We start from the raw sequence: 25,939 nt of genomic DNA, 5'->3' as shown, positions 1-25,939 counted from the left end.
ACATCCCTGCCACCTGCCACTTGTGTCAATCCACCCCTCCCCCCGTTTTCCTTGTGACATTTATATTCTCTTTGACTGAAGGGCAGTAAGTGCCCGCATTCCTTCTGCCCTGGAGGGAGAAGTCCAGAATCACAGGGTATATCCCGTGGATGGGGGTCTCGAGGGGAGAATGACAGAAAGTACCAGAACAGGGCGGTGGCAGCAGAGGCAGTGAGCCTGGCATGATCTGGGAGGAGGGAGGCGGAGAACTGGTTGTTAGGCATGGAGGACTTGCTCTGAAGATCAAGCTCTGAAGTCTGACGGACCCAAGTTCAAGTCCGTCCCAGCCACATGGCCTTGAGCAAGTTAGCTGGCTGCAGCTGCTGTCTGCCCAGGGGCGTTAGGGCGCTACGTGAGCAACCACCTAAAGGTGAGCGGTGATAACTGGTGGCTTTGTGTCTCTGTTTACCACAGATGACGTGGCCCCCTATTTCAAGACGGAGCCTGTGCGAACGCAGGTGCACCTGGAGGGGAACCGCCTGGTGCTCACGTGCATGGCCGAGGGCAGCTGGCCCCTGGAGTTCAAGTGGCTGCACAACAGCAGGGAGCTGACCAAGTTCTCCCTGGAGTACAGGCAAGCCTCCCCTCCCCTCCCCTCCCCTCCTCTCCCCTCCCCTCCCCTCCCCTCCCCTCCCCTCCTCTCCCCTCCTCTCCCCTCCCCTCCAGCCTGGCGGCCAGTGTCATTGCTGTTTCCTGAAGGGGAACCGGGGTGGGGGGGGCAATGTGGCTGTGTGGGGCAAGGGTTCCCACACCTGAGCTACCGGGAGGCTGGAGTGGCGGAAGTCGGGGGGGTAAAGACAGCCCTGCGCCAGCAGAATGCAGACCCCGCCCTGCTGAGCCCATGGAGGATGTCCAGGTAGTGGCCCAGACGGAGTGGGCCAGGCAATAGAGACTGAGGTCGGGGAGCTCACTACCGGCAGCTGGGCTGTGGCCGTGCCTGTGGCCAGAGCCCCTCCTCCCCAGCCCCTGACAAGAACTCTGCTATCTCCAGGGGGCACTGGAGGGGCCTGGCTCTGACAGAAGGGTGGGGCGTGTGTCGGCCTGGGATCAGCAGGGAAGGGAAGGACATCTTGTATTCGGGGGCAGTGCAGGTGTGGCACGGAATCTACTACATGGTAGGCTTGTCCCTACTCCATGTTTGTGCCCATGCCCTGAACTCGGGCCTGCCCCTTCCCTCCCCAAGACACTGCCGAGGGGGGAGAAAGGCGAAGAGGGACGGGCACAGGGTCTCAGCGGAGGAGGTTGCGGCTGGAAGCCAGAGCAGCGGGCAGCTGGGCCCCCCAAGCCCGGCGGCCTCCAGCCTTTCCTCCTGGCAATCCCTCCCCCTCCCTCAGGCCCCTATCTTCCCATCTCATCTCCGCCTGCTTTTACTGCCTCCCAACCCTGTGGCTGGTGATTAATCCCCAGGCCTGATGTGCATAATCGGTTTTGTTGGGGAAACAAGATTGTCTTGCCCTGGGGATGTTGATACCGATCTGCCGCCAGGGACCAGAATGCAAATAACAAGAGGGTACTTAATTGCTGGAGGAGAATGGTCCTTTTCTTGGCCAACCAGGGAGGCCAGAGTTCCGGATGACCACCCCCGCCCCACCCCCACGTTCCTTCTGCCCCAACCCCGGACTGGATTGGCTGGTGGATGTGGCCACTTTGCCAAAGGAGGGAGCAGGGGGTCCCAGGACAGGAGGACCACCTTCCCCTCTGGACAGTGAGAGGCCAGGGAAGCAGGGGGCCCTCCAGTGCAGGCCACTCTGGGCCTTGGGTCACCAGGGAGCCCACAGGGGAGACCAGGGGTGTCCCCCTGAGCAGCCTCGGTGGTGGTTTTCACCCCAGGGGGCCCAGAAGCTCAGCCCAGTGTCCCTGAGGCAATTTTGACAGTCTCTGTGAAGAGCCCCTTCATCCCATGGATGGAGGGGACATGCCTGAATGGAGCGCATGGACCCTATACGACAGGAGCAGCTGGCGCCGGGGCCTCCCAGCCTGCCCCTGACTTCCGGCAGGAGGGGGGATGGTTCTGTATCTGGGGCCCAGCCCTGGAACCACTAGGACTCCAGTGTGGACGGGACCCAGGGGCAGCTGTTAAGGATCAGACTTGCCCCCGGATGCAATGGGCTTTGCTGAAAACACCTCTTTGTCTTGGAGGCGTCCGGGTAGTGGTCAGGGCCCCGGCTGTGGGTGATCATCATAATCACTGGCCATGAAAAAGAATCTACTACGTGGCAGGCGTTAACGATGTGCCCGGTGTGATGTTCTCATTCAGTCCTGCCAGCCGTCCTTTGAGTACGTTCAGTTATTTTTCCCATTCGACAGATGGGCAGACTGAGGCTCAGAGACGTTAAACACCTCCCCCAAGGTCAGATCGTTGAGCTGGGCTCCAGATGGAAGTCGTCCGGCTCCGGGGCTGGAAATTCTTTACATCCAGCCTCTCACTGAGGAGGAACCGTGGCCTCGGCTTCCTTAGTATGCATCCCAAGCAGCCTCTGCTAAGTGCCTTCCGCAGGTTCTAGAAAACAAAGCAGAGAGGGGAATGCAAATGCCGTTGAGCCTTGAACGGCATGGGCTGAGCTGTGCGGGTCCAGTTACACGCGGCTGTTTTTGATAAATAATGCGCACACAGCACTGTAAATGCATTTTCTCTTCCATACTGTGTTCTTAATAACATTTTCTTTTCTCCGGCTTACTTTACTGGAAGAATAGAGTATGTAATATATATAATGTACAAAATACGTGAGAATTGATGGTTAATGCTATGGGTAAGGCTTCCGGTCAACAGTAGGTCTTAGGAGTTAAGCTGGAGGGGGGCGGGGAGGCAGAAGTCACCCGTGGATTTTCCACTGCAGGGGGGTCGGCGCCGGCTCTTATGTCGTTGTCGGGTGAACTGTGTTCTGTTTCAGGGCGTGGTTGGGTGGGGATTTCTGGGGGTCATGAATATGGTTCCATGGGGGAACTCATCTTCTTGCCTCCTCATGCCCAGGAAGGCTGGGCTCTTTATGGTGTGGCGACCACCACATGCCCAAGTACAAGTCATCGGGATTTTACTCTAGTCAAAAATGTGCAGTGCCCATAAGAAAGGTCTCTTCTCCGGGAGCCTGGGTGGCTCAGTCGGTTGAGCGTCCGACTCTTGATTTGGGCTCATGGTTTGTGAGTTCGAGCCCCGCACAGGCTCTGCGCTGACAGCCTGGAGACTGCTTGGGATTCTGTCTCCCTTTCTCTCTGCCCCTCCCCCGCCAAATAAATAAATAAACTAAAAAAAGAGAAAGAAAGAAAAAGAATTAGTTGCCGACATCATGTCACTTCACCCCCGTAGAATTTCCCAAGAATAAGGCTGTGTCTCATAAAACCACAGTGCAATTTGCACACTCAGAAAATTTCACATCGAGGGGCGCCTAGGTGGTTCAGTCGGTGAGGCGTCTGACTCTTGACTTCGGCTCAGGTCATGATCCCAGGGTCGTGGGATCGAGCCCCACATTGGACTCCATGCTGAGCATGGTTGAGATTCTCTTTCTCTCTCCCTCTACCCCTCTCCCACTAACTCCCTCTCTTCCAAAATAAAAATCTAAAATTAAAAGACCAGAAAATTTCACATCGATACTGCATCACCATCTCATATGCCACCTGTATTCACATGTCTTTGTGGCCGTTTTTATTGTTGTTTGATACACGATCTCATCAAGGACCACACGCGACATTTGGTGGTCATGTCTCTTTAGACTCCTTCAGTCTAGAACTATCCCTCATTGTTTCTTGCTACCGTTCACGGCATTGGCATTTCTGAGAGCTCAGCCAATTTTGCAGAATGTCCCCTACTGTAGATTTGTCTGGTTTCATCCTCATGATCAGACTCCTGTTAAACTTTCTTGGCAAGAAAATCACGCAGATGTGAGTCCTTCTTAAGTGCCTCGTACCTGAAGGCGCTTCCTGCCAGTTTGCCCCATTATTGGTGACATTGGCTTTGATCAGCTGGTCAAGGTGATGGGCACCATATTCCTCCATCATCAAGGTCTGGAGGTATCCTCTTCCCTTTGACGGATAACTCGAAACTGCGAATACTCTCGTCCCCAGAAATCCCTCGCTCAGTGGCTAAGGATCCACCGAAGTCTAACCTGAATGAACTATATTACCTCTGGGGTTGGGATAAGCAGACATTCTGCTTCCATCATTCCTTTTACTTACATTTGTCATTCTTTTATTTTAAAAAAGATCATCCCTTTCTCACCTCCTTTAAAATAATTTAAGGGGCACCTGGGTGGCTCAGTCTGTTGAGCATCTGACTTCATCTCAGGTCATGATCTCACAGTCCGTGGGTTCAAGCCCCACATCAGGCTCTGTGCTGACAGCTCAGAGCCTGGAGCCTGCTTCAGATTCTGTGTCTCCCTCTCTCTCTGACCCTCCCCTGCTTGCGCTGTCTCTCCCTGTCTCTCAAAACTAAATAAAAAACATTAAAAAATTAAAATAATTTAGCATCAGTATGAACTGATGGATTATTTTTCCTGTTCAGTATGTTTTAATCCCTCCCCACCGTTCTTCAATTTGATGCTCTGTGGTAACCCATACTCAGCCAGTGGAACCTCCTCAAGCTGGATTCTGGGTCTTTGTGACACGTCCCCCTTGGATTTCTAGCACTTTCTTGCTTGTTGGCTCAGTGAGATGTACCGGGTTCACCTTTGAAATAAACGCATACTGAAAATCGCAACCCAGAGGAGGTTGGCCGGCTTCTCCTCCATCCCCTGCTTCTCTGGCCACCCCTTGCTGCAGAGAACTTCCTAGTCTCTTGCAAACCCCAGGCCTTGAGTCGGGTGATAATGTCCAATTTTCAGGCAGAAAGATGGCCGAGTTTACTCAGCAAGTCGAGAGAAAATAAGATTGAAAGTGCCGCCATAAATTTCACTATGTTTCCTACTCCGTCTCCGAAGGAAGAATCTCGCATTCACATCCAGGCTTCCCCGACCTTTATTCTCGGTGGGATCGGAAACACGAGATGGGCGTGGCCACGTGTGTGCCTGTACGTGACGTCCACGCAAAGGAAAGGCTGTGCACCCTTCTGAGGACGAATGACTATGGGAGGAGGGGGGCATAATGGAAATAGCAGGGACTTCAGAGCTGAATACAATCACCCTCCTACCTCTTCCTAGCTCTTGGGACCATGGGCAGAATTAGCCAGCCTCCTTTTTGGAATCAGGCTAGGTAATGCCTACTTTAGAAAGTTCTAGTAAGAATTCAGTGAGATTCTATGGGACAAGCCCAGTCCGGGGTGTAACAGACATGAAATAAACGGCACCTGCTGAGATCATACACAGCGTTTGCCTCGGTCGAGTAACAGGACATATCTGGTAACAAACCAACCGATGTAGTCAGTGTGCAAGCCAGCGCACCTGCTCCTGGGCGATCGCCGGGGCTCTGCACACCCATCCTGTGACCGTGTTCCGGCCCAGGACCCTCTTTAGAGCTCCTTTTTTTTGTCAAGTGCTGTGAGAGCCCCATGTTGGGGACATGTTACCCGTCTTGAAATCAGCCTTGAATTCCCAGTTTGAGAAAGAAAGGGGACATAATAGTTAGGGGTACCCCTTGGGTACAATACAATATCGGACTCTAAGGAGATGAGATCTCTTTTCCCACGTGGGTGGGATACTTCCTGGGAAGACCATCCCCCTGGCCCCCACCCCCACCGGTGGGACAGGTGCGTGCACACAACAGCTCTCCGTTGTGTTGGGCATGGACGGGAGGAGGTTGAGCACAATACTTAGTTGGAAGTGTAAGCTCTGATGTGTTAGTCTCTGTGCGTGTGTGCACGTGTGTGGGTCAGTCGGGGGGTGGTCGTGATTCCCGCGTGCTCTTGCATGCACGATCAACCGTTGTGAGTCTGTGTCTGTGCAAAGCACGTTGGTGTGTGAGCCTCATTGCCTGACCAGGTGGGATGGTGGCTCATGAAGGGTCAGGCCCTTTTGTGCTGCCCCTGGAATCTCTTCCATCAGATCACTCTCCCCTAGTCCCTCCACTTGGCACCCCTCCTCTGCCCTCCCTCCCCTCCCCTCCACTCTCCAGGGCCTTCTCCCCAAGTCGCATCAATTCTGCCTCACTTTGCATCCACTGAACCAGCCAGACTTCATGGCTGGAGACAACCCACCAGCTCAAGAAATGGCAGGTGAGGCGGTAGCAATGGGGGAGGAGAGAGGGGGATGGACCATGACCACCTGTCCTTGTGACCCTGTCCTGGCAAAGCTGTCAGCCAGGTTATCGTGTCCTGCCCTGGTCATGCTTTCTCCCAGAATTGTTCTCACACTTAAAGTTAAATCAGAAAAACAAGCCAGCCAGGGGGCTCTCTCTCTCTCTCTCTCTCTCTCTCTCGCTCTCTCTCTCTCTCTCTCTGTCTCTCTCACACACACACACTCTTAGATTCCCACGCATGGTTAACTGAACATACATCATCTCACAGCAGCACTAGGTGAGTGTTATTACTGTCATTTTGCAAATGAGGAGGCTGGAGCTCAGAGAAGTTCTGGAACTCGTCTGGGGTCATGAACAGAGTCAGTGGCAGGTCCAGGAAGGCTGTGTGGCTGGCGTGTGTCCTCCCATCTGTGTAGATGCACACGGGGTCCTGGTTGGGCTCCTTCTGCCTCTCTCCTGTCACCGAATGCCATTCTCCTGCCCCTAGAGGCAAGAAGTCAGGGGCCCCTTGGACCTTCTGACATGCAAGGGGGTAAGAGGAGGGGAGGGGGTAAGACGAGCAGAGGTCAAGCCCGGCCTCTGAGGCTCCCGCTAGCCCCTGGCTGGCATGGAGAAGGGCAGGTGTGTGAACGGGAAGCACAGACGAGCCAGGCGGGGGGCGGAGGCTCTGGGCCAGGCTGATGTCCCTTGTGGGGGAGCCGGGGTGTCAGGGCACCGCACGCGGGCTCTGCTGCAGAGAGAAGAAAGCCCTGTGGCTGGGGCAGAGACCCATGCCTCCCGCAGCCCCGGCGATGGGCGCAAAGCAGGGGACCCATGCGGAGCGGCTGCAGCCTTTGAAATTCTTCAGAGAAGAGGATGAAGAGAAACTGCTTCCTCTCTGGCTTATCCTCTGGCCTCCCCCTTGGAAGTGAGAACAAGAGGCAGCGGAGGCTGGGATGCAGAGGCCAGCAGGCTTCCCAGGGGGTGCTGGAGTACGTGCCACGTGGGTGCCCAGACCAGAGCCAACCTCTAGCCAACGGCAGTTCTGAGAGATTGATGCTATCGTTATCTCCCCCTTGTAGCTGGGAGTTTCAGCTCAGAGACATTCGGCAACTTGCCCAAGGTCACACAGCCAGACCTGGGAAGTCAGGTTTTACCCAGGATTTTTTGGACCCCGAGCCTGCATCCCTCCCCCTGCTCTGAGCTGTTTGGCCGCGTTCATCCCCCGGAGCCTCCCAGGGCGTCCAACTTCCTGGGGATGGCCCCAGCCAGCCTGCTAAACCAACCAGGGGAACAAGTCACGGCTAACACATGAAACATACATGGGCCCAGCCCTGTTCATGGACCTCACCTACGTTAACTCTTAATAACAAATGACCATCTACCCTGTGCCAGGCCGTGTGCCAGCCCCTTCCCCGCAGGCTCTTGTTCTCAATCCCTGCATGTCAGCAGATGTGCCGAGAGACAGACTCCTGGCTCTTGTGCGCTTAGCCTGAGGAAGGACAGCAGGTGTAAAGGCCTAGAGAAGTTTGCCGCAGGCTGTGGAAGACATTGAACTTGAACCGGAAGAGGCATCACTGGGGACGGGAAGTGAATGGGTGGAGGTCCCCTGGAGTGTAGACATTGGGTGCCAAATAAGACAGGAGAGCCCTTACCCCCTGAAGAGCCTGCAGTGCAAAGTGGAAGCAGCTCTCAGTAACTGCACGTGATGCCGGACTCCAGTTTCTGCAAGGGCCATCCAGGTGAAGGACAGGTCGGAGAAGGTGTCACCGGGGACGTTGAGAATGAGCAGGGTTAGCCAGAGCTGGAAGAGGCGGAAGTGGGGCTTTGGAGAGAGCTGTGTGCATGGACGGAGGAGCTGAAAGACAGCCAGCACGGACAGGGGGTCAGGATGCTGGAGAGGTGGCCAAGGTCCGTCAAGTCGGGGCTCGCTGGCGCTGTGGGGAGCTCTTATCTTAGGCCAAAACCTCTGTGGGGCCCTTGACTCGTGTTTCACAGAAAAGGACCACGATCAGGTGTCCACTTCTAAACCCTGTAGCCAGGCACTGGGGTGGGGAGTGGACCGGAAGAGGACGGGCAGACGCGGGGGGGCGGGGCTGGCTGTTGTGGCAGGAGTCGGGGGCGCGGCCATCTTGGAGACAGCGGGGATCGGAGGAATGGAGGGGTCTGAGACCTATCCAGGAGGCAGAACTGAGCAGATGTGCTGAAGGGCTGGGCGTGCGGGTGAGGGAGGAAGGCAGGTGGAGAGCCAGGCACTGGTGCAGGAAAGCCCGGAAGGGCAGGGACCCCGTGGGGAGTCTCCTTGCTCCCTTTGGGGCCCATGGAGAGACGTCAGGTAGCAGCGTCCGGCAGGCAAGGAAGATCCTCGCGCATAGAGTACGGAGGGAAAGCCCAAGCTGAAGCTCTTGGTTTAGGAGTCACTGACGCCAGCGTGACAGCGGACACCGTGAGAATGAGCGGGATGAGAGAGTGGAGGCAGCTCAGAGGACAGAGCCCCAGGTTCCCAGAAGGCAAAGAAACAAAACAGGCGAGAACCTGCCCAGCAGGACAAAAGCACGAGGCCAGGACAGAGATCAGGGCGTCACAGAACAGGGAGGGGGTTTTGAGAAGGACCGAGGGGCCAGCTATGTATCACCTGCTGTGGAACACTCACAGCTGTCAGCTCGATGTAGGGACAGAGGGGACCCTAGGGACAGTGAGGGGGCTGGATGCGGAGCCAGTGAAGGGGAGGATGGAGGTGTGGCAAGCGAGACCGGGCCAGCAGTGCTACCCTGGAATCCGGGAGACCGTGGGCACAGGATGGCGGAGGAAGGACCACAAGTGCCGGGAGGAACATTCTGGGCTGCATCCTGCAGGTGGTGGGCGGTCTTTGGAGGATTCGGACCAAGGGAGCCTCAAGCCTCTGTGTGCCCTGGTCCTGCCCCTCTTCCCAGTCTCCTCCCTCAGCCACGTCGTTGGCCAGTGGGATACTGTGCCTTGACCTCTCCCCGGTGACCTGCACCATCCTCACTCACCTTTGCTGCCTGATCTTCCAACACTGAGTGCCAGCAGGAATCCCTGTCTTGACCATGACTCAGTAGATACGTTTGGGCAGATGACTTAAGCCTGGCCTCAGCTGCCCCATCTGTAAAATGGGAATAATAACACCAGTTATTATACGCTCCCTCCCAGAGGGTCATGAGTGTCAGGTAAGGTTAAGGGTGCGGAAGGGTGGCTGGTCATTGATGGCTGTGTAAATGGAAATGGGGGCCTGAAAGCCACCAAGTAAACATCACCCACCCATGTCCACACCTCGGGCAGGCTGTCCCCGCCTCCTTCTGTCTGGCCACGGTCTCCTTCCAGTGCCTCTAGGAGGTTCCAGACTCCTCTTCCTCAACAAAACCAGGTCCCCCCACCCCACCCCCTGTGCCATTACCCGCCTCTTTGGAGATAAACTCTGATTTGGCCATGAGTTTGGACATCTTGTCTGAAAATTGAAGGCTGCCGGTGAGAAAGCCGAAGTGTAGGAATCAGTTATGATGGGCATAAATTGAATTTTAATAGAGATGTGCGTGGCATGGAGCCAGTGTACTCAGGCAGAGGGAAGGTAGTAATTAAAAGTTAACGAGTTTAGAAATGTCGTAATCCTCGGGGAGGGATGGGGGAGGTGGGCTGGGAGGAGAAAGCGGCCCCCAGCCAAGCGTGCTGTCCTTCCCCTGACCCAGAGCCCCGCCTCCTCCTGCTCCCCTGGAGCCCAGGAAGGGAGGAGGTGTGCAGGGCGCCCCGCTGGCCCTGCGTCTGCACACACAGGGCCGGCTTCCAACAGTGGTGGAGGGAGCAGCGTTAGAGGGACCCCCAGATGTTACCCTGTGCTGCCTCGAGGAACACCATGACCCGAGCAGGGTTTCCCAGCCCGGGCACCACTACATTTGTGGCAGATCCCGTTTTGTCGTGGGCACTGCCCTGTGCACCGCAAGGCGGGGGGTTAGCAGCACCCCCGGTCTCCACACACTAGTCCTGTAGCTGCCCCCCGGAAATGTGACAGTCTCCGGCACTACCAAGTGTGCCTCGGGGGGCCACATCCACCCCGCTGAGAACTGGTGGTCAAGGGCAAGGCGCCGGTGCCCCCCGCCCTGCCCCCAGACTCTCCTGGCTGCAGCCAGAGCCGCCCCCGCGTGAGCAGGCATCCAGTCTTGCACGCTAGAGTCCGCGGCTGGCTTGTCCTCAGAGGACATGAGGGCGGACTTGGCTGGCCACCCTCCAGCCCCTGTTGGGAGGTCTCTCCTGCCCCCCTTCTTTGTCTTTTCCTGACAGTCCAAGTCGATGGGACTTACTGTTGCAAAAATGTTACTGTTCCTTCCATGCTGTGTTTGTTCCCGGGCATGGGATGCATGGGCACGTGGGACAGATCCACTGCACAGATAAGAAGACAGAGGCTCGGAGAGACCCAAGTTCATTTACCCAGTGGGCAGAAGGGTCCACTCCCGAAGTGTAAATAAGGAACTTTAGTCGCTCTAGCAGTCCTGCTGAAAGCATTGGTGAGGAGCTTGGGGCCCCTGCTGGAATTGAACTTGGCATCTCAGTCACCTGTAGTAGCCATAACCCTGTCCCCACAGCAGCCCTGGAGCGCAGGGGTGGAGGCCTCCCCCTACTTTAGGACAGCTTCTTCCTGGACCCGAGGGGCCAGCCCTGGCCGCGGGGATTTGCTGGTGAGTGACAGGAGAATCGGGGAGAGAAGCGCGGGGGAGAGAGCCCCGCAGGGTCAGGGCAGGTGGTGGGTGGCGAGGGGCACAGCTGGCTTCCTGTGCCTCAGGTTGACGCAGCAATAATTATGTCAATTAAGATGAATAAGTTCAAAATGTAAGGGGAAAAAGGGAAACAAGAAGCAAAAGTCTCTGAAACATTGGCTGTCTCGGTTTCCATAGCAACCTCTCTTCACATCCTCATTAATGGGTCCTGGCTTGGGGAGAAAGTGGGCCCCCCCGCTCCCGCGGAGGCCGGAGATGTGTGGTGGGTGTTGTCTTGCTGGACCCCAGCTGAGGCCTCGGTGGGGGGTGGGGGAGTGGAGGCACAAGCCCGGAGCCTTGACACCGTCACGCGGCCACAGAACGGTCCAGCGTGCATCTAGGCTGAGCCCTCTGCCCTCTCCGTGGGACTCTCCATAACCCAGAGAGGACAGTGACTTTCCTCGGGGACCAGACCCGGTGTGATGTGAGGGTCAGAGCTGCCATCCAGGGTTGCTGGAGTCTGACCAGGTAACCAGGGTCCTGGCCTGGTAGAGGGCCAAGACTCCATGATCCAGGTTGACTGGGTAACATTTTCCTCATCGGGCTGAACCCCCCCAGGGGTAGGAGGGATGCCCTGGGTTGGGGGAGGCAGTTCTGGCTTTGCCTCTCTCTCCCCTTGGATGTCTGCTGAGTTCTCCCCGTGTCCCCGTGGGCTCTGAGCACCACTCAGAGGCGTCCTGGCACTGAGAGCCCCTTGCAGGTGCAGCAGAGGGGACATTTCCAGGCTCCTCTGAAGCAGGGGCAGGCCGGGGGGAGCTGCTGTCCTTCTGCTGACACAGCCCTGGGCGTCCATCCACAGCCCACGCGTGGGGCACCTCACAGGACCCACCACATGGACACCCACGGCATGTGCTCACTCGCCGGCATCCCTGTGGTTGATGCCCACAGGCGGCCTGAGGGATCCACTAAGCAGTTACTATGCTTCCCATTTTATAGATGCAGAAACTGACGCCCAAGGAATAAAGTTGACATATCCAGGGTTTTGCTGCAAATTAGCGATGAGGCCAGGGATGTGCGCCAGCTGCCAGTGTCACTCCCTAGAACACACAGGGGTGCAAGGAGCGCACACACAAGCCACGCCCTCTCTCCCCACCCTCCCCTCCTCCCACTCTACAGTGATGGACAGACTCTCCAGAGCCGAACCCCAGCAGGCCTGGGACAGGGGGACTGAGGGACCCAGACTCCCCATAGTGCCGGGCTGAGCATGATGGAGAAGTGCTCACTGCCGCTTTAATGAAAGGCTCCCAAGGAAAGCTCTTCTCTGATGAACTGAGGCTATTTATTTCTTCCACAAGGAAACTTAACATGCAGATTAGGAAGGGCTTGTTCATTCATCACCTGACATTGACAGATTTGAATCTGGCCTGGATCCCGGGGACCTGGCGCACAGAGAGGGGCGCAGGGCGGGCGTGTGCCGCCCAGAGTCCTTAGGGAGGCGGGGAGGGAGTGGTCTCCATCAGAAGCACATATGGTTTTTATCTGGGAGAGTCCAATGTGTGGAAATGAGACGTTCGTTCTTTCTCCCCACCCGGCTAGACCGGAGACCCCAGCGTGCCCCCTAAGAACTCCCCCTCCCCACCTCTGCCTGTGTACCTCCTCCTCATTGGCTTTCAGCCAGGACACAAAAACTAATTAGATCCTGACTCAGTTATGTGCTCAGGCAGGCAAATGGTCTAGGCAGATGCCTGGGGAGTTGGTAATGACCCCTGCTTCCTGGGCGCTGACTCCTCTCTCTCCACCCATACCCCTCAGAGCCCCTTTTGGGCCCATGCATGGGATTTCTCTGTGTGGGAGGGTTTGAGTGGCCTCTGCCCTGTGTCTTTGTCCCCACCAAGAGAAGTCTCTGCAACGGCCCACTTGTCTGCCTTCTGGCTCATGGGGTGCTGAGGTGCCTGTGACTTTGAATTTCCCACCCTGGCCAAGGGAGAGACCTGCTTCCAGGCAGCTGCCTAAGTCTCCTGCCCCACAGAGCCTCCTGGGAGCCGTAGGAGGGGTGAGGGTTGGGAGCAGGGGTTTCAGCTCCAACTGGCATCTCCGGGGCTCAGTGTCAGCAGGGAGCAGGTGGGGGCTCAGAGAAGGGCTTAGGGAAGGGAGAGGCCCCTCTTCCTGCAGAATGGGGGATGGTAACCAAAAGAGACCATCTCACCAAAGATCCGGCACAGACATGGAGGTCTGCACCTGCTCCTTGACCCTTGACCCTTAGGGAAGATACAGAGCTGGGGAGCCTCTGCCCACAGGAGCATGTCCAGCCTGACCCCGGCCACAGCCTCTGGTCACGTACCTACTGCTGCCCAGACAACGCCCCAAAACTTCCTGGTGAAACAACCATGATTTATCGTGTCTCGGCTGGGCCGGGCTGGGCTGGGCCGGGCTGGGCAGCTGTGGTCCAGGCCTTTCTTCCTGTGGTTCACCATCCTTCGTGGCCTAGTGGTCCTGAGGGCCTGGTGGTCTGAGAGGTAAATATAGAAGCTGCAAGTCTCTTGAGGCCTGGGCTCCAGAATGTTCCAGAAGATTCTATTGGTGAAAGCAAGTCACAAGGGCAGCCCAGGATTGGAGCCATTGCAAAACATTAGGGCCGTGCTCGTGAGTCCCCCAGCCTCCACTCCGATCTGCCCGGTGCCCGGCAGTCGGCACAGATTACCCTTTCCAGATGGCAGCTCACAGGCAGGTCCTCAGGGCCTCATTACGCAGTTCTGGCCTGGTTCCCCCACTAAGTCTCCCGGAAGTCGCCTCTGAGGGTGACTTTGGAAAACCCAAAGGGAATGGGCAGAGGTGGCAGCCAGTCTAGCCGGAGGGAGGCCGGGAACATCAGGGCCGGTGGGATTGTTTTCGGAGCTGGCTGCCTAGGGTCTGAGCAGGTGTCGGGGATGGTGGGGAGGGGAGGTGGTTTAGGGCCCTAGGGCCTGGGGCATCTACTGTCAAAGATCCTAACACGAGACGCCATGGCAGCCCCCGCCTTGGTTCTGTGGAGCACCTGGGCAAGGACTCGTCCTAGATGTGTGGGCTTCGGGCCCCGGGTTTGGGGGCCGTTGGAGAGGGCGGAGGGCAGTGCTTCCTCCCCCCAGGACAGATGGCTAAGTGAAAAGTAGTAACACTGCTAACCCCAGTGGCAGCTAACTGTTACTGAGCTGTGACACGCCTCACGTGGGGCCCTGTCCTAAGTCCTTTCCGGTCCCCTCTGGTGACACCCTCACAGTGTGCCTGCAGGGAGGGACTATAGCGTGATGGTTGAGAACACCAAACCTAGAGGCAGCCTCCTGGGCCTCCACCACCTACTGTGTGGTCCCAGGCAGATTGCTCCACCTCTCTGTGCCCTGGGCTCCTCAGCTTTTGTTCATCTGCCAAATTTGGATAAAATTGATTTTGACTTCACATCATGGGGAATTCATGCGTTATCGCGATATAGAAGGATTAAGATAGTGCCTGCTTTGAATCAGTATTAATTATTATTGTTGTTACTTCTGTTTTATGGAGGGGACATGGAGGCCCAGAGAGAACAGACAGCTTGTCCAGGGTCACACATACTCTGACCACCAAAATCCCTCCTTCTGCACCAGTGTCCACCGCCGCTTAGAGCATTTGCCCCCAAAGCCCCCAGCCCGGCCCTCGACCCCACCGGCTGTTGGGTACAGGTTCCTGATCTTGGCGGAAGGGCAGCCAGGACTCTCCCAGGGAGAGAGGTAACCCAGAGCCAGGAGCTGGGGCAGGGCACAGGGCGCAGCCGCCTTCCCGCCAGGGTGCCTGAGCCTCGGACTCAGAGAGGACAAAGGTGGCGACACCTAAAGCCTTGCCTCAGGGAGAGGGGAAGGACATCAGCCCTGATCTTGAGCCGGGTCTGCCCGAGGAACGGAGTGGGCATCGTATTACGTGCCCCCCGCCCTGCCCCGTGGACCGCCAGCCTCAGGCACTCGGGACAGCCAGGAGGCCTCTTCCCCACTTTCCTCCACCTGACCTGCGCCGCAGGCTGCGGGGACCCCCAGGGGAACTATGGTGCATCCTTCAGCCTCTTCAGCTTCCGTTAATCCCACAAACATCTGGCCTGAGGAACTCAGGAGGCTGGTGAAGTGCAGGGAGCAGGGCTCAGCTGGGCAGAGCCTGGCAGGAGTCACACCACCGCCCGCACTCAGGCCCATCCAGCCCCCCTCCAAATTAGTGCTTCCAACGCAGGCGTGCTCCTCCCCCGTCCTGTGAATTAGCCCTTATCCCTGGTGGTGATTCAAGGGGCTCCCACAAAGTCTTTCCTGCCCAAAGACGAGCAAGTCCCTATTCCTTCTGTTCTCTGAGACTCCGAGATGCCCAGGGGCCAGTGCTTAGCTCCCGGGGCAGCACGCTGTCTTGGCCGGCAGCCAAAGGGACAGAATGGACTCGGAGTGGACCTGGGGAGCCATGCATTTCTAAGCAGGGTAAGACAGTGGCAGAAGCATCTTCGCCTAAACACAAGTTGCTGATGGGAGCGCGACACCGCGGACACGTGGTCTTACCGTTCTTACCGCCGTCACTGCTCCTGGTACTCAGAGCCTAACCCAGTGCCTGGCACGTTGCAGGCACTTCAGGCCGGGTTGGATGGTTCACGGCAACACGGAAGCACCTAGACGCGTTTCTCAAGTGCTTCTTGAGTGTCAGACGCCGTGCAGGATGCTGTGCAGAATCACGCAGTAAAAACCACAGGGCTAATGGGGGAAATGGGGTGAGGGAGTGACCCTCAGAAACTTCATCAGGGACACATAAGAAAAAGACAGCCTCCTGAAGGCGATTGCACAATCTCCCACATGTTCAGGGGGCGAGAGGTGCGTAAATACCACAATAAACCTGGTACTCAGCCTCGGAAAAGGCCTGCAGCCGGCTCCTGAAGCTTGCAGCCCCGGAGTTTCTGTGAGGCGCAGGAGGAAGGGGTGTCTGAGACAGAACGGAGACTTGTCCGACCAGACGGGGGCCGGAGAGCTGAGGAGGCTTCAGGGGGACAGCGGGGTGTGCGGTTCTCTGCGTTTACCTGGTGTTTCTTACGGACGAGACATGCATCCAGGCAAAATGCCAGACTGCGGTGACGCTCAGGGGGCTCCCCGATGTGTCCCTACAGAGTGGAGGGAGAAGGCTCTGGGGGGGGCCTCTGTCCTGCCCAGCCGGCAGGTCTAATTAGGAGGCCGCATCTCTACCATTAAAGGCGGCCTCTCCTCGGTGCACCGGGAGGCTGGGGAGGCCCAGAGAGAGCGAGGCAGGCCGCAGGTTGGTGAGGCCGCTTGGCCAGGCCCTCCACGAGCTGGCCACAGAGCACAAGCCATCTGGCTCCTTACAGCCGGATTTCCATGCAGCCTCTTACTAGGTGTAAAAAAGTTTTTTAAAGGCCCCTAAGGAATTTCTGCCCAGGACAAAGCCTCCTTTTCTGCAGAGGCGAGGAAGCAAGTAGCCATGGGGGATGTTTCCAGAACATCACTGTAAGCAGAAGGCAGGCCACACTTCTTGCCTTTTTCTGTTTTTCTTTTTTCTTTTTTTTTTTTTTAATACCCACACTGGGACCCCTCAAGCCTTAGGACTCCTTCCTTCTCCATCACTTTTGAAAAATCCACACGGAAATGTCGGCAGGGTGGAACTCCTTGAGGGCACACAGGTTTTGCCTTCTCTGTTCCTTTCTCTCTGTTCCCGGTAATCCAATGACCGGCCCCAGTCTTCACTTTTCAAAAAATGATCCCAGATCGTGTTCCTCTTGACTTTTAGAGGATTCTCTCGGCGGGGCTCCCAGGTCAGGGCAGGTCCGAGCAGCTCCTGGGAAGGCATTTCGCGCTGGGATGTGCCCGCTGGGCGGGGACCTGTCTGGGCTCCAGTGGGCCTGACTTTGAATGTCTAAATGTCGTTTTGCTGCTCTCCAGGCCAGTGACCTCAGGCAACTGGCTCAACCTTTCTGAGCCCAGGTGCCTGCAGAAACGGGATAGAAATCCCTTCCCCCTGCAGTAAATGCGGAGGTGAGCCAGGTCATGTAGGTGTGGTGTTTGCCGGGGACCGGATGCTCTTATCATTGTGATGGGGAACGGGGGTGGGGGGGGCGGGGGAGGTCCCTGCTTACCTACCCCACGGTGACAGTGTGGCCACTTCAGGCCTCCCTCCCTCCCACCAGTCTTCTTGCTCCGTATCTGCAAGGACCACCCTGCCGATGCCAACCCTTAATGAAGTGCTTTCCCTTGTTAATTGGCCCAGCAGTTAATTGGCCCAGAAGGTGACGGGGCAGCCGGCACCCACCCCAGCCAACTCCAGTCGGGGCTGTCACCGTGTTGCAGCCTCTGGCTCAGGAACGCCGCCAGCCGCTTATTGACTGCAGGCCCTGAGTCAATCCGAGCATCGGCATCGTGGCTTCTCCAGGTAGAGCCGGAGGCTTGAGGCCCCACACAGTGCTCCCGGGGAGCAGGGAGGCCGGGACCGGGAAGGGGGGCTCTGCCCAGGCTCCTCCACTTCCCAAGAGAACCATCCATCAGAAGGCGATCGCACAAGCCCACACGCTGTGTCTTATCCGAGCAGCCGGCCCAGCTCAGCCCTACGGGGGCCGCCTGGTTCTTCAGGGTCTGCAGAGAGTGGACGGCAGCCAGCCTCACCCCTCGCCACCCTCCGCACCCCTCCCATGTTGTCCAAGAGACCTTTCTGGTCCTGGCTCCACCCCAGCCTGGAGGGAGCCTGGCTGTGGGAGTTTCCCCCCAGCACTGTAGCCAATAAGCAGGAGCTTCGTGGCCCGAGACACGCACACACATTCTCCTGCAGTCCAAGAGGTCGGGAGTCCTAACAGCAAGGTGCCAGCAGGAAGGCATCCCGCTGAAAGCAGAGGGCAGAGACTCTCTTTTCCTCGCCTTCTCCAGCTTCTAGAAGCCGCCCGCATCGCTTGGCCGGCGGCCCTGCATCCCTCCAGCTTCTGTTGTCTTCCTCACATCCACCCTTGGGGTCACGTCAGGCCCAGCGAGTAATCCAGGATAAGTGTCCGCGGCTCACGGTCCTTTGCTAAATCACCGCTGCCGAGTCCCTGCTTCGTGTGACTTTGCCAGCGGTGCTATCACAAAGCGCCCCAAGCTGGGGGCTTAAAACAGTAGACCTTGATTCTCTCTCAGTTCTGGACACCGGAGGTCTGAAGTCAAGGTGTCCACGGGGTCCCTCTCCCCTAAGGCTCCGGGGGAAACACATTGCGTGGCTCTCTTCTAGCTCGTGGCATGGTGGACGCCCCTTGGCTTGTGACACTACTGCTCCAGTCTCTCCTCCAGTGTCACATGGCCTTCTCCCTGTGTGTCTGTGTCTGAATCTCTTATGAGAAGCCATATTGGATTAAGGGCCACCCTAATGGCCTCATCTTAACTTGATTCCATTCCATTCCATTCCATTCCCTATGTCCCAATGAGGTCACGTTCATAGGGATTAGAAGTCAGGTTGTCAACATATCTTTTTAGGGGGATCCAATTCAACCATCATACCCTATAAGGTGACATACCCATGGGCTTTGGGAATTCGGATGTGGACATCCTGGGGGGTGGGCATTATTTGGCCTTCCACACTGGCCATTTCACTCGATCATCCAGAGAATGTTCATTGGGCATGTGTCGTTTTAGGCTTTCGTACACAGGGGACAAAGGACGACATACAAGACATGGCCTCAGGGAGACAATGCAAGTACATAGGACATGACATTAAGTTGTGACAAATCCATCAGATCTGGCAGAAGAGAATTCCGGAGACAACCCAAGGGTATTCAAGAAGGCTTCCTGGAGAGGATGTCCTGTTCCCAAAAACCAAGTTTGGCTGCCCATCGCCTAAAAAGCCAATAGTCAAGAGACCCATTTTTTGAGAGAGAGAGAGAGAGAGAGAGAGAGAGAGACAGAGACAGAGACAGAGAGAGAGCGTGAGCCGGGAAGGAGCAGAGAGAGAGGAGGAGACACAGAATTCAAAGCAGGCTCCAAGCTCTCTGCTGTCGGCACAGAGCCCGATGCCGGACTTGAACTCACAAACAACAAGCTCATGACCTGAGCCCAAGTTGGACGCCCAACCGACTGAGCCACCCAGGCGCCCCTCCACAGACCAGTTTTGACTGGAAAGGGATATGAAAGGAATATGAGCTCATTCAGGAGGCCAGCCACCTGGGGAGAAGGTGGACTCTTGTCCAAAATCCAAGTCCGAGGTTTCTGCCTGGCCCCAGAGACTTTTGAAGGGGCTTAATCAGTTAAGAGAGGACCGTGGTCTGTGACATTTCTTGATTGCGGGCAGACTCGTCTGTGCCAGCTGCGGAGTTCTCCCGGTGCTCAGATCCTGCCAGAAATTCTAGTACTTGGATGCCCAGGGTGGGGGAGGGGGTTGTACGAGGGAGCCTGGTGATGTGTGCGGGCGCTCTGGTCTTCCTGCAGAGGAGGGCAAGGTCTGCGGACGCGCAGAGGGAAGCCAGTGCCGTCATTGGTGTGCCCTTAAGAAAGAAAACCATTTTGCTGAAAGATTGCTGCACTAATCAGAAAGTCAAGGCGGCCTCATCAGACTTGCTGGCCTCTACGGCCTGAGAAAGTTCTGATCCTTCGCTCCCTGAGGCCCGTGGTCTGCAAATCTCAAAAGAAGCTACATTTGCTGTATTACAGATGAAGGGCTTTAGGCCAGCAGGCAGGGAGTGTGTTAACCATGAAGCAAGTTAACCCTTATGTTGGCTGTTCCGATCCTAGCGAAGAGCAGAGAAGGACCCTGTGGGCTGAGGGGGTGAAGAAGGGAGGGGTAGCTTGTTTACATCAGAAGCTGCCAGAGGTTTGGGAGGGCTGGAGGACAGGACCGGTGGGGATCCACTTCCCGGAGGCAGCCGTCTCCCTGAGCCCCCATGCCCAACCCAGTCACTGCGGGGGCTGCAGACACCCGCAGATGTGACTCAGTCCTGGCTGGTCCCACATCTCTGCTCCTCACCTGCCCCCAGAGCGCAGCCCAGCGCTCCTGAGGTCCCGGCCACCTGTGTGTCGATGGGGGAGGTGTTGAGATAGAAATAGATGAGTGACCCAGTGTCCATCTCCCCTGTATTCTGGAGTCAGAGTCGGAGGGCCTCTTCTGTCTGGTGGGACACCCTCCAGGTGGGGGGGGGGCGGGCAGGGAACCCTACCCGAGTCCTCCACTATCTGACCGTCAGCCAGCGGTGAGCCCGTGGCCGTCTCATGCCTCCCAGGGACAGTGGGGAGGAGGTCGCTCACCAGAGGACCCTCAGTCCTCCCTCAGACCTCCCCCTGCCACCGCCACCTCCCTTCAAAGGACGACCCTTCCAGGCCTGAGCACACCCCTCCCTTCCTCCCCCAGAGCGCCATTAGCAGAAGCCAGTTGGGCACAGCGCTCGCTCCTACCAAGGATGTGGGAGGGAATTACACAGAGGACAGACGCCGCTTAAAATAGAAGGCAGAAATCACTGCTCCTGAATGTGCCCTGCCAGCCCTCACCATGGGGCGTGTCCTCCCCGGGCCGAGCACCCTCACGATCCAGGATCCATCTACTTCCTGTGTGGGGGCAGCTCTCACCTTGGTGTTCGTGTCTGTCTGTCTGTCTGTCTCTTTCTTACTGTCTTTCCCTGTGTCTCCATGTCTCTCTGTGTCTATTTCTCTCCCCACCCCACCATGTCATCCTCTCTCTCTCTCTCTCCTCTCCCTACCTGCCCATGAATTCCAGATCCTTCCAGCTGCCAGTGAATCATCTCACAGAACAGTGTTCCTGCTGCCTCTCACACCTGACCCCTTCCATAACCAAAAGCCCCACTAAAGAGGTTTCCCGAGCAGCCCTGCCCCACGTGCCCCTGGGTCTCCCCGATACCGGAACGGCGCACCTGCTTTCTCCATAACGGTGCCACAGATCAAGATCTTGGGTCCTGCCCTGAGGCTCCTCTGTCTCCTGCATCAACCCTCTCTCCGTGTGTAAGGGGCGGACTATAGAGAGTCAAAACTGCCTTCTTCAAAGCAGACCCCAGAAGCGAGAGACCCCAAACTATTGGGTAGGCGTCCAGGTGAGGCTGAGGCACTCTCTGTACTAGGCTGTCCCTCTGTGCTAGGTACTTGCTCGCTGCGAGACCTGGGGCCGGTTTCTTAATTACTCCGGGCTCCGTTTTCTCATCCATTCCCTGAGCTTCCTGTTAGCACGAGCATCCTACAGTACCGTGAGCATTAGCCAAGTTGATCTATGTTAAATGCATGACACTTCTGGTCCTATTGCTAATTGTGTTCATTATAAAGTCGTTCATCACTATTATCTATCTTCTGGTACCTGTGCTTTCCCCTTTAAATCATTCTGGTCGGGGTTTTGCTCTCTTTCCCGAGGAATCTCTGCAAAAGCAAACCCACGATGTCGGGCCCGTGTGTGGCCCACCGCAGTGGCTGGCGCTTGAAGCCCCGGCTGACCCCGTGCCACAGGCAGGGGCAGGGGGCTTGTGACCAAAGGTCTACAAGGTCGCATGCACTCCACACACACGGGTACACATGCCTGGACTCGCTGCCTGGGCCCCTGGGAAGCGGGAAGGACGCCAGGGTCCCCAGAGCTCAGCCACACCCCGCTACCCCAGCAGACTGTGTCGGTCTTGGCCACCTGTGGTGACACCTGAATGCTGCGGCCCCGCTGACCACCCAGTGGACGTGGAGGCCTGGCGGGCGAGTCACGGAGAGCCCACACCTTAGCGAGGGAGCCCCAAATCTCAGTGCTACCGTTTCCCTCCCCTTCCAGCCCCGCCCCTCCCCACACACAGCGCCTTTGGGGAGGAAAGTGCCAAGGGCTCAGTGGTCAGACCCCTGTGTCCCCAGGGGCTACCTGGAATCTAGAAGACGCAGTTTGGTGGGAGAGGATGTGTGCATCTCTGACCCGACATCCGTGTGTCCTGAGTGCATCTGAATGAGGCAGCCCTGGGCACCTGGCGGCTCAGTCAGTGGAGCTCACGACTCTTGATGTAGGGGTCATGAGTTCAAGCCCCGCGTTGGGCATGGAGCTTACTGAACAAGGCAGCCCGGAGTGCCCGCGGCCTCAGCGTGACAAGGATGTGCCCCCGGGTGACCTCGGATGGGAGGGACTGGACGTGGGTTCACTCTGGGAGTGTTGCCCGCCTGCATGAGTGTGCGTCCACAAGTGTGGGTGGGTGTGCACACCACAGCACGTGAGTATGTATCCATGTGGGAGGGCATAAATACGTGCGTGCACGAGTGCGTGTGCGGGTTGTATGCGTGTGTACCTGTGCGTGCACTCGCGTGAGTGTGCACAGGCGTATATGAGCATATGCAGTGTGCTATGTGCATGGATGCAAACGGGGATGTGCATGTGAGTCTCCGTGCTGGGTGTGCACGCACGTGTGCGAGTGTGTTTGTGTGGACACAACTTTGCACATGTATACAGGAATGTGCGCGCAAGTGGGTGGGAGAGTGTGTGTGTGTGTGCCTGGCGGGCGTGTGCGGCGCGCGTGTGTACACGTGTGCACGTGCACACGCGCACCCTCCTCCCCATGAGCATCACCTTGTGCATCTCCAGGCGTCTGATTTATCAATGAGGACAATACAAGGAGAGCGTGCCCATTATTTCTGGTGTCCGCATCAGCTCCTGACAGCTTAGTGGAATTGAAATATCTTATTTAATGCAAGTAAGAATCATTTTAAATATCAACTGTGACACTCAAGGACTCGAACCAAAAAGGGCATTGTGTGTTTGCCTGTGCGCCGGAGAAGAGGCCGCATTTGTTAGGTGGACGTTTGCATCCCGCCCGTCTCGTGTCTCTGAAAATCCATTTTTCTGTCCCAGCTCCTGCCTGCTTCCCCATGTCCTCTTCACCCTGAGCTCATCTCTTCCTCAGTGAGGATCGGGCTGAGCCGGCGGGTCCCGCAGGCCAACTTAGGACACTCGGAGACAGCGAGAATCATGTGGCTTCGTAGGGCACCTTCCTTTCTTCCCACCCCAGCCCCGCCCCAAGGCCCCCTCTCCCCCACCTGCTCCCTTTGACCATCTGACAGGGACAAAACAAGGCTTGCTCGCCACTTGCCACTCAGCCGCTGTCAGGAAGCCTGAGGCAGCTCCGAGTGAGGTTATGGAAAGATCTCGTCACCTGCACAAAGTGAGGCACGAAGCCGCCTCCTGGAGGCCAAGTCTCCTGCTGGAAAGGGGAGGGATGGTGAACTTGCGTTTGCTTGTATTTGCATGACATCCTGAGCAGGTGCCCAACAACCTAGTGGCTGTGGTTGTGCAGAGCTGGGAGCCACCGGGCGGCTGGGGGACACAGAGGAGAGGGACATTTCCTGTGTGCCTTTTCTCTTATTCGTTGAGTTCTGACTCCCGTGCACGTACATCCTATAACAAATCAATAAATAAGTGGTCCTTCAAGGGGGCTTCAGGGTGGCTGATTTTTGGTGTTCCCCGGTCCCTGGAGCCACGCACCTGCGACTCTTTGTCATGGGAGGAAGAAGGAAGTTTGGCGGGTCAGCCAGGACGGGATGCCACCTACCTACTGTCACTGCTCCTCATCCCCAGATGAGGGCTAGGCTCAGGTGCCCAAACCCAGAGGACACAAACAGAGGTGACCAGGAGGATGGGAGGTCAGGCTGGTGGCCAGCTCTGTGGGGTCAGGAGGCTGAGAGGAACAGCGTTTGGAAGGGGGGTCTGTCATTCTCTCACTGTCCTCGGTGTCCCTCCTCCCCAAAAGGAGGTGACATCCTCTGCTGACACCCGAGGGGATGAGGTGTAGCCCCTCTACCAGTAAAGAGGATTAGGTGACCAAAGGGGCATGGCAGGTCCTTGATGGGCGGCTGGGGACAGTTGGAGTTCACACATCCATGGGGAAGCCAAAGAATTCGCCAGACAAGGGAACCTGTGTTCTACCGATGCTGGGTGGGAAGCCTCTCATGGATCTCCACTCTGGTGGGGAGTTTCCGCAGCACCCCCTTTGTCTCCCTCCCTGAACCTCTCCGCCTCACCCCATACCTTCCCCTCCCCGCCAGTGACTCCTACACCTGCTCCCTCGTTTGACAAGCATTAGTGCAGCACCTGCCATGCGCCTGCCAGTGATGTCTGGGGCCTCTTATAATGAGCCCATCAAAGACGGCCATCATTGTCCCCATTTTACAGATGGGCAAACTGAGGCTTGCAAGGTTCCAGAACTTGCCCATCCCACATTCCTAAGAAAGAGCAGAGGGGCATCTGGGTGGCTTGGTCGGTTAAGCATCTGACTCTGGATTTTGACTCAGGTCATGATCTCACATTGGGCTCTGCTCAGCATTGGGCTGTGCACTCACAGTGCTGTGCCTGCTTGGGACTCTCTGTCTGTCCCTCCCATGCTCTTGCTCTCTCAAAATACATACACTTAAAAAATAAAGAAAGAGCAGAGGGGAAAGTCAAGTCTCAATTTCCCCGAGTCGGAAGCTCTGGTGCTTTCTTCAACGCCGTGCTTCCCTTGAGGGGATCAGATGTGGGCTGACCTGTGCAGGGCATTCCATCCATCCCCCTGTTCCTGGACAGGACTGGGCTCACCCACTTTCTGCCAGGCCAGCGGCCGCAGGTATAGATGGAGCTGTGGGCAGAGTGTATCCCGAGGTCCCAGGAGGGAGCATTCCGGGGGAATGGGCACTGTGGCTGTCATTATCAAGGCTGCGCACAGTCGAGCCCGCTGGATCTGCAAGCTGAGATGCTGGCCAGCCGCCCCGTCCACCCGCCTGGGAGCCTGGGAGGCAGGGAGACGGATAGCCGCGAGCGGGGTGGAGTGGAGCGGGTTTCCCTGGTAGGAACGGCAGTGGGCGGAACTGTTACTTTAAATAATGTTGCCAACCAGCCAGAAATAGGTCTCCCGGGCCGGGAGGAGGGGGAAGCTGGAGGATGGAGAGAGGACATGCACCACGCCCCACATGCCCCACTCCGCCAGGCCAGGGAGCGCCTGGCCTCAACTCCACGGGGACCGGGGACCGAGAGGGAGGCCGAGGGCCAGTGCGCCTCTTCTGGCCTCGGGGGAGGGGCCGGCCTGCAGCTACTTGACCGTCCCTGGGGCCTGGGGGTTCCTGGCTGAAGCAAATGGACACACAGTCTTCTGCAGAAATCTACTTCCATTAAAGTTTAAGTTTTACTATGCATCACTGACATCAGCAAACAAACCCGCATCCAATGAGTCCCTGGTGTCTTTTTTAGAATGTATACTTAAATTATATGCTCAAAGTGCATTCTTACGTTTTATTTTTAAGATAAAAGCAATATATGGGCATGATAAAGAAAGTTCTGGTGGCATAGAAAGAGATAAAATTGGAAAGTAGAAGTGTCCCTCTCCCCCTCCCCAGCACTGCTAGCAAAAGGGAGATAACACGTATCCATGTACAATTTATACAATTTATATATATTGTGATCCCCTGTATACAAATATATGCAAATGTATATACTATTTCCTTCACCCTTGTGATGTTGTACCATTTACACCATTCTTTTACTTTTTTGGGAGGGGGTCCACAAACTGAAATTATTTTTATTGGGTGCATTTGCCTGACCCTAAATATTAACCTGAGGGTCCAGTAGCCTGTGTCAGAGAACAGGAGCTTATCAAGAGCGGTAACCGTCTGATACCACTCTTGTCCCTAACATTTGGCCGTGACACTGCGTGACTTCTTCCTTCCTCGTGCTGTGATTTCCACAAATGTCTCCCCGTCTCCAGCGCCGACGCCCTTTCCATGCTCTGGGCGAGTCGGAGACCGTTCGGTCTCGTGCGGGTGTTCCCCGCTCATTCCATAGCTAATAGTGTTGTTAAGTGACCCATTTCTGATGGACATTTAGGGTGCTTCCAATTGCATGGTCAGCTCTGCCGTTATGAGCAATGCCACTGTGAGCATCCTACCTGCTTCTTGCCCCACTTTTGCAGTACATTTAAAGGGCCAGCTCGCAGTGCCTTGCCTATTCTCATTTTGATACATTTTGCCCCAGAGGCTGGACCGCGGCGCTTGCACCGGCCAATCTGAGGGCGCACCTCCCCGCCCCCTCACTCTTGCCGACACCACACGTGATCAGACGTGAAAGTCTCTGGA

General features: G+C 56.7%; 1 protein-coding gene across 2 annotated transcripts in view; it reads left to right on the top strand.

Moving 5' to 3' along the window:
• The first annotated feature begins 518 nt into the window (after positions 1-518).
• Positions 519-25,939, top strand: part of SDK2 (sidekick cell adhesion molecule 2) — a 130,293-nt gene continuing 104,872 nt past the window's right edge. For both annotated transcript variants that reach the window (XM_029928248.1, XM_029928249.1), the window contains exon 1: positions 519-613. In XM_029928248.1, the coding sequence (XP_029784108.1) occupies positions 534-613 (80 nt within the window). In that variant the 5' untranslated portion in view covers positions 519-533. The remainder of the gene's footprint in view (positions 614-25,939) is intronic.

This window comes from Suricata suricatta, chromosome 17 (genome assembly GCF_006229205.1).
Source record: "Suricata suricatta isolate VVHF042 chromosome 17, meerkat_22Aug2017_6uvM2_HiC, whole genome shotgun sequence".
In the NCBI taxonomy this organism is placed as follows: Eukaryota; Metazoa; Chordata; class Mammalia; order Carnivora; family Herpestidae; genus Suricata; species Suricata suricatta.
This window is presented reverse-complemented; position numbering and strand designations above follow the sequence as displayed.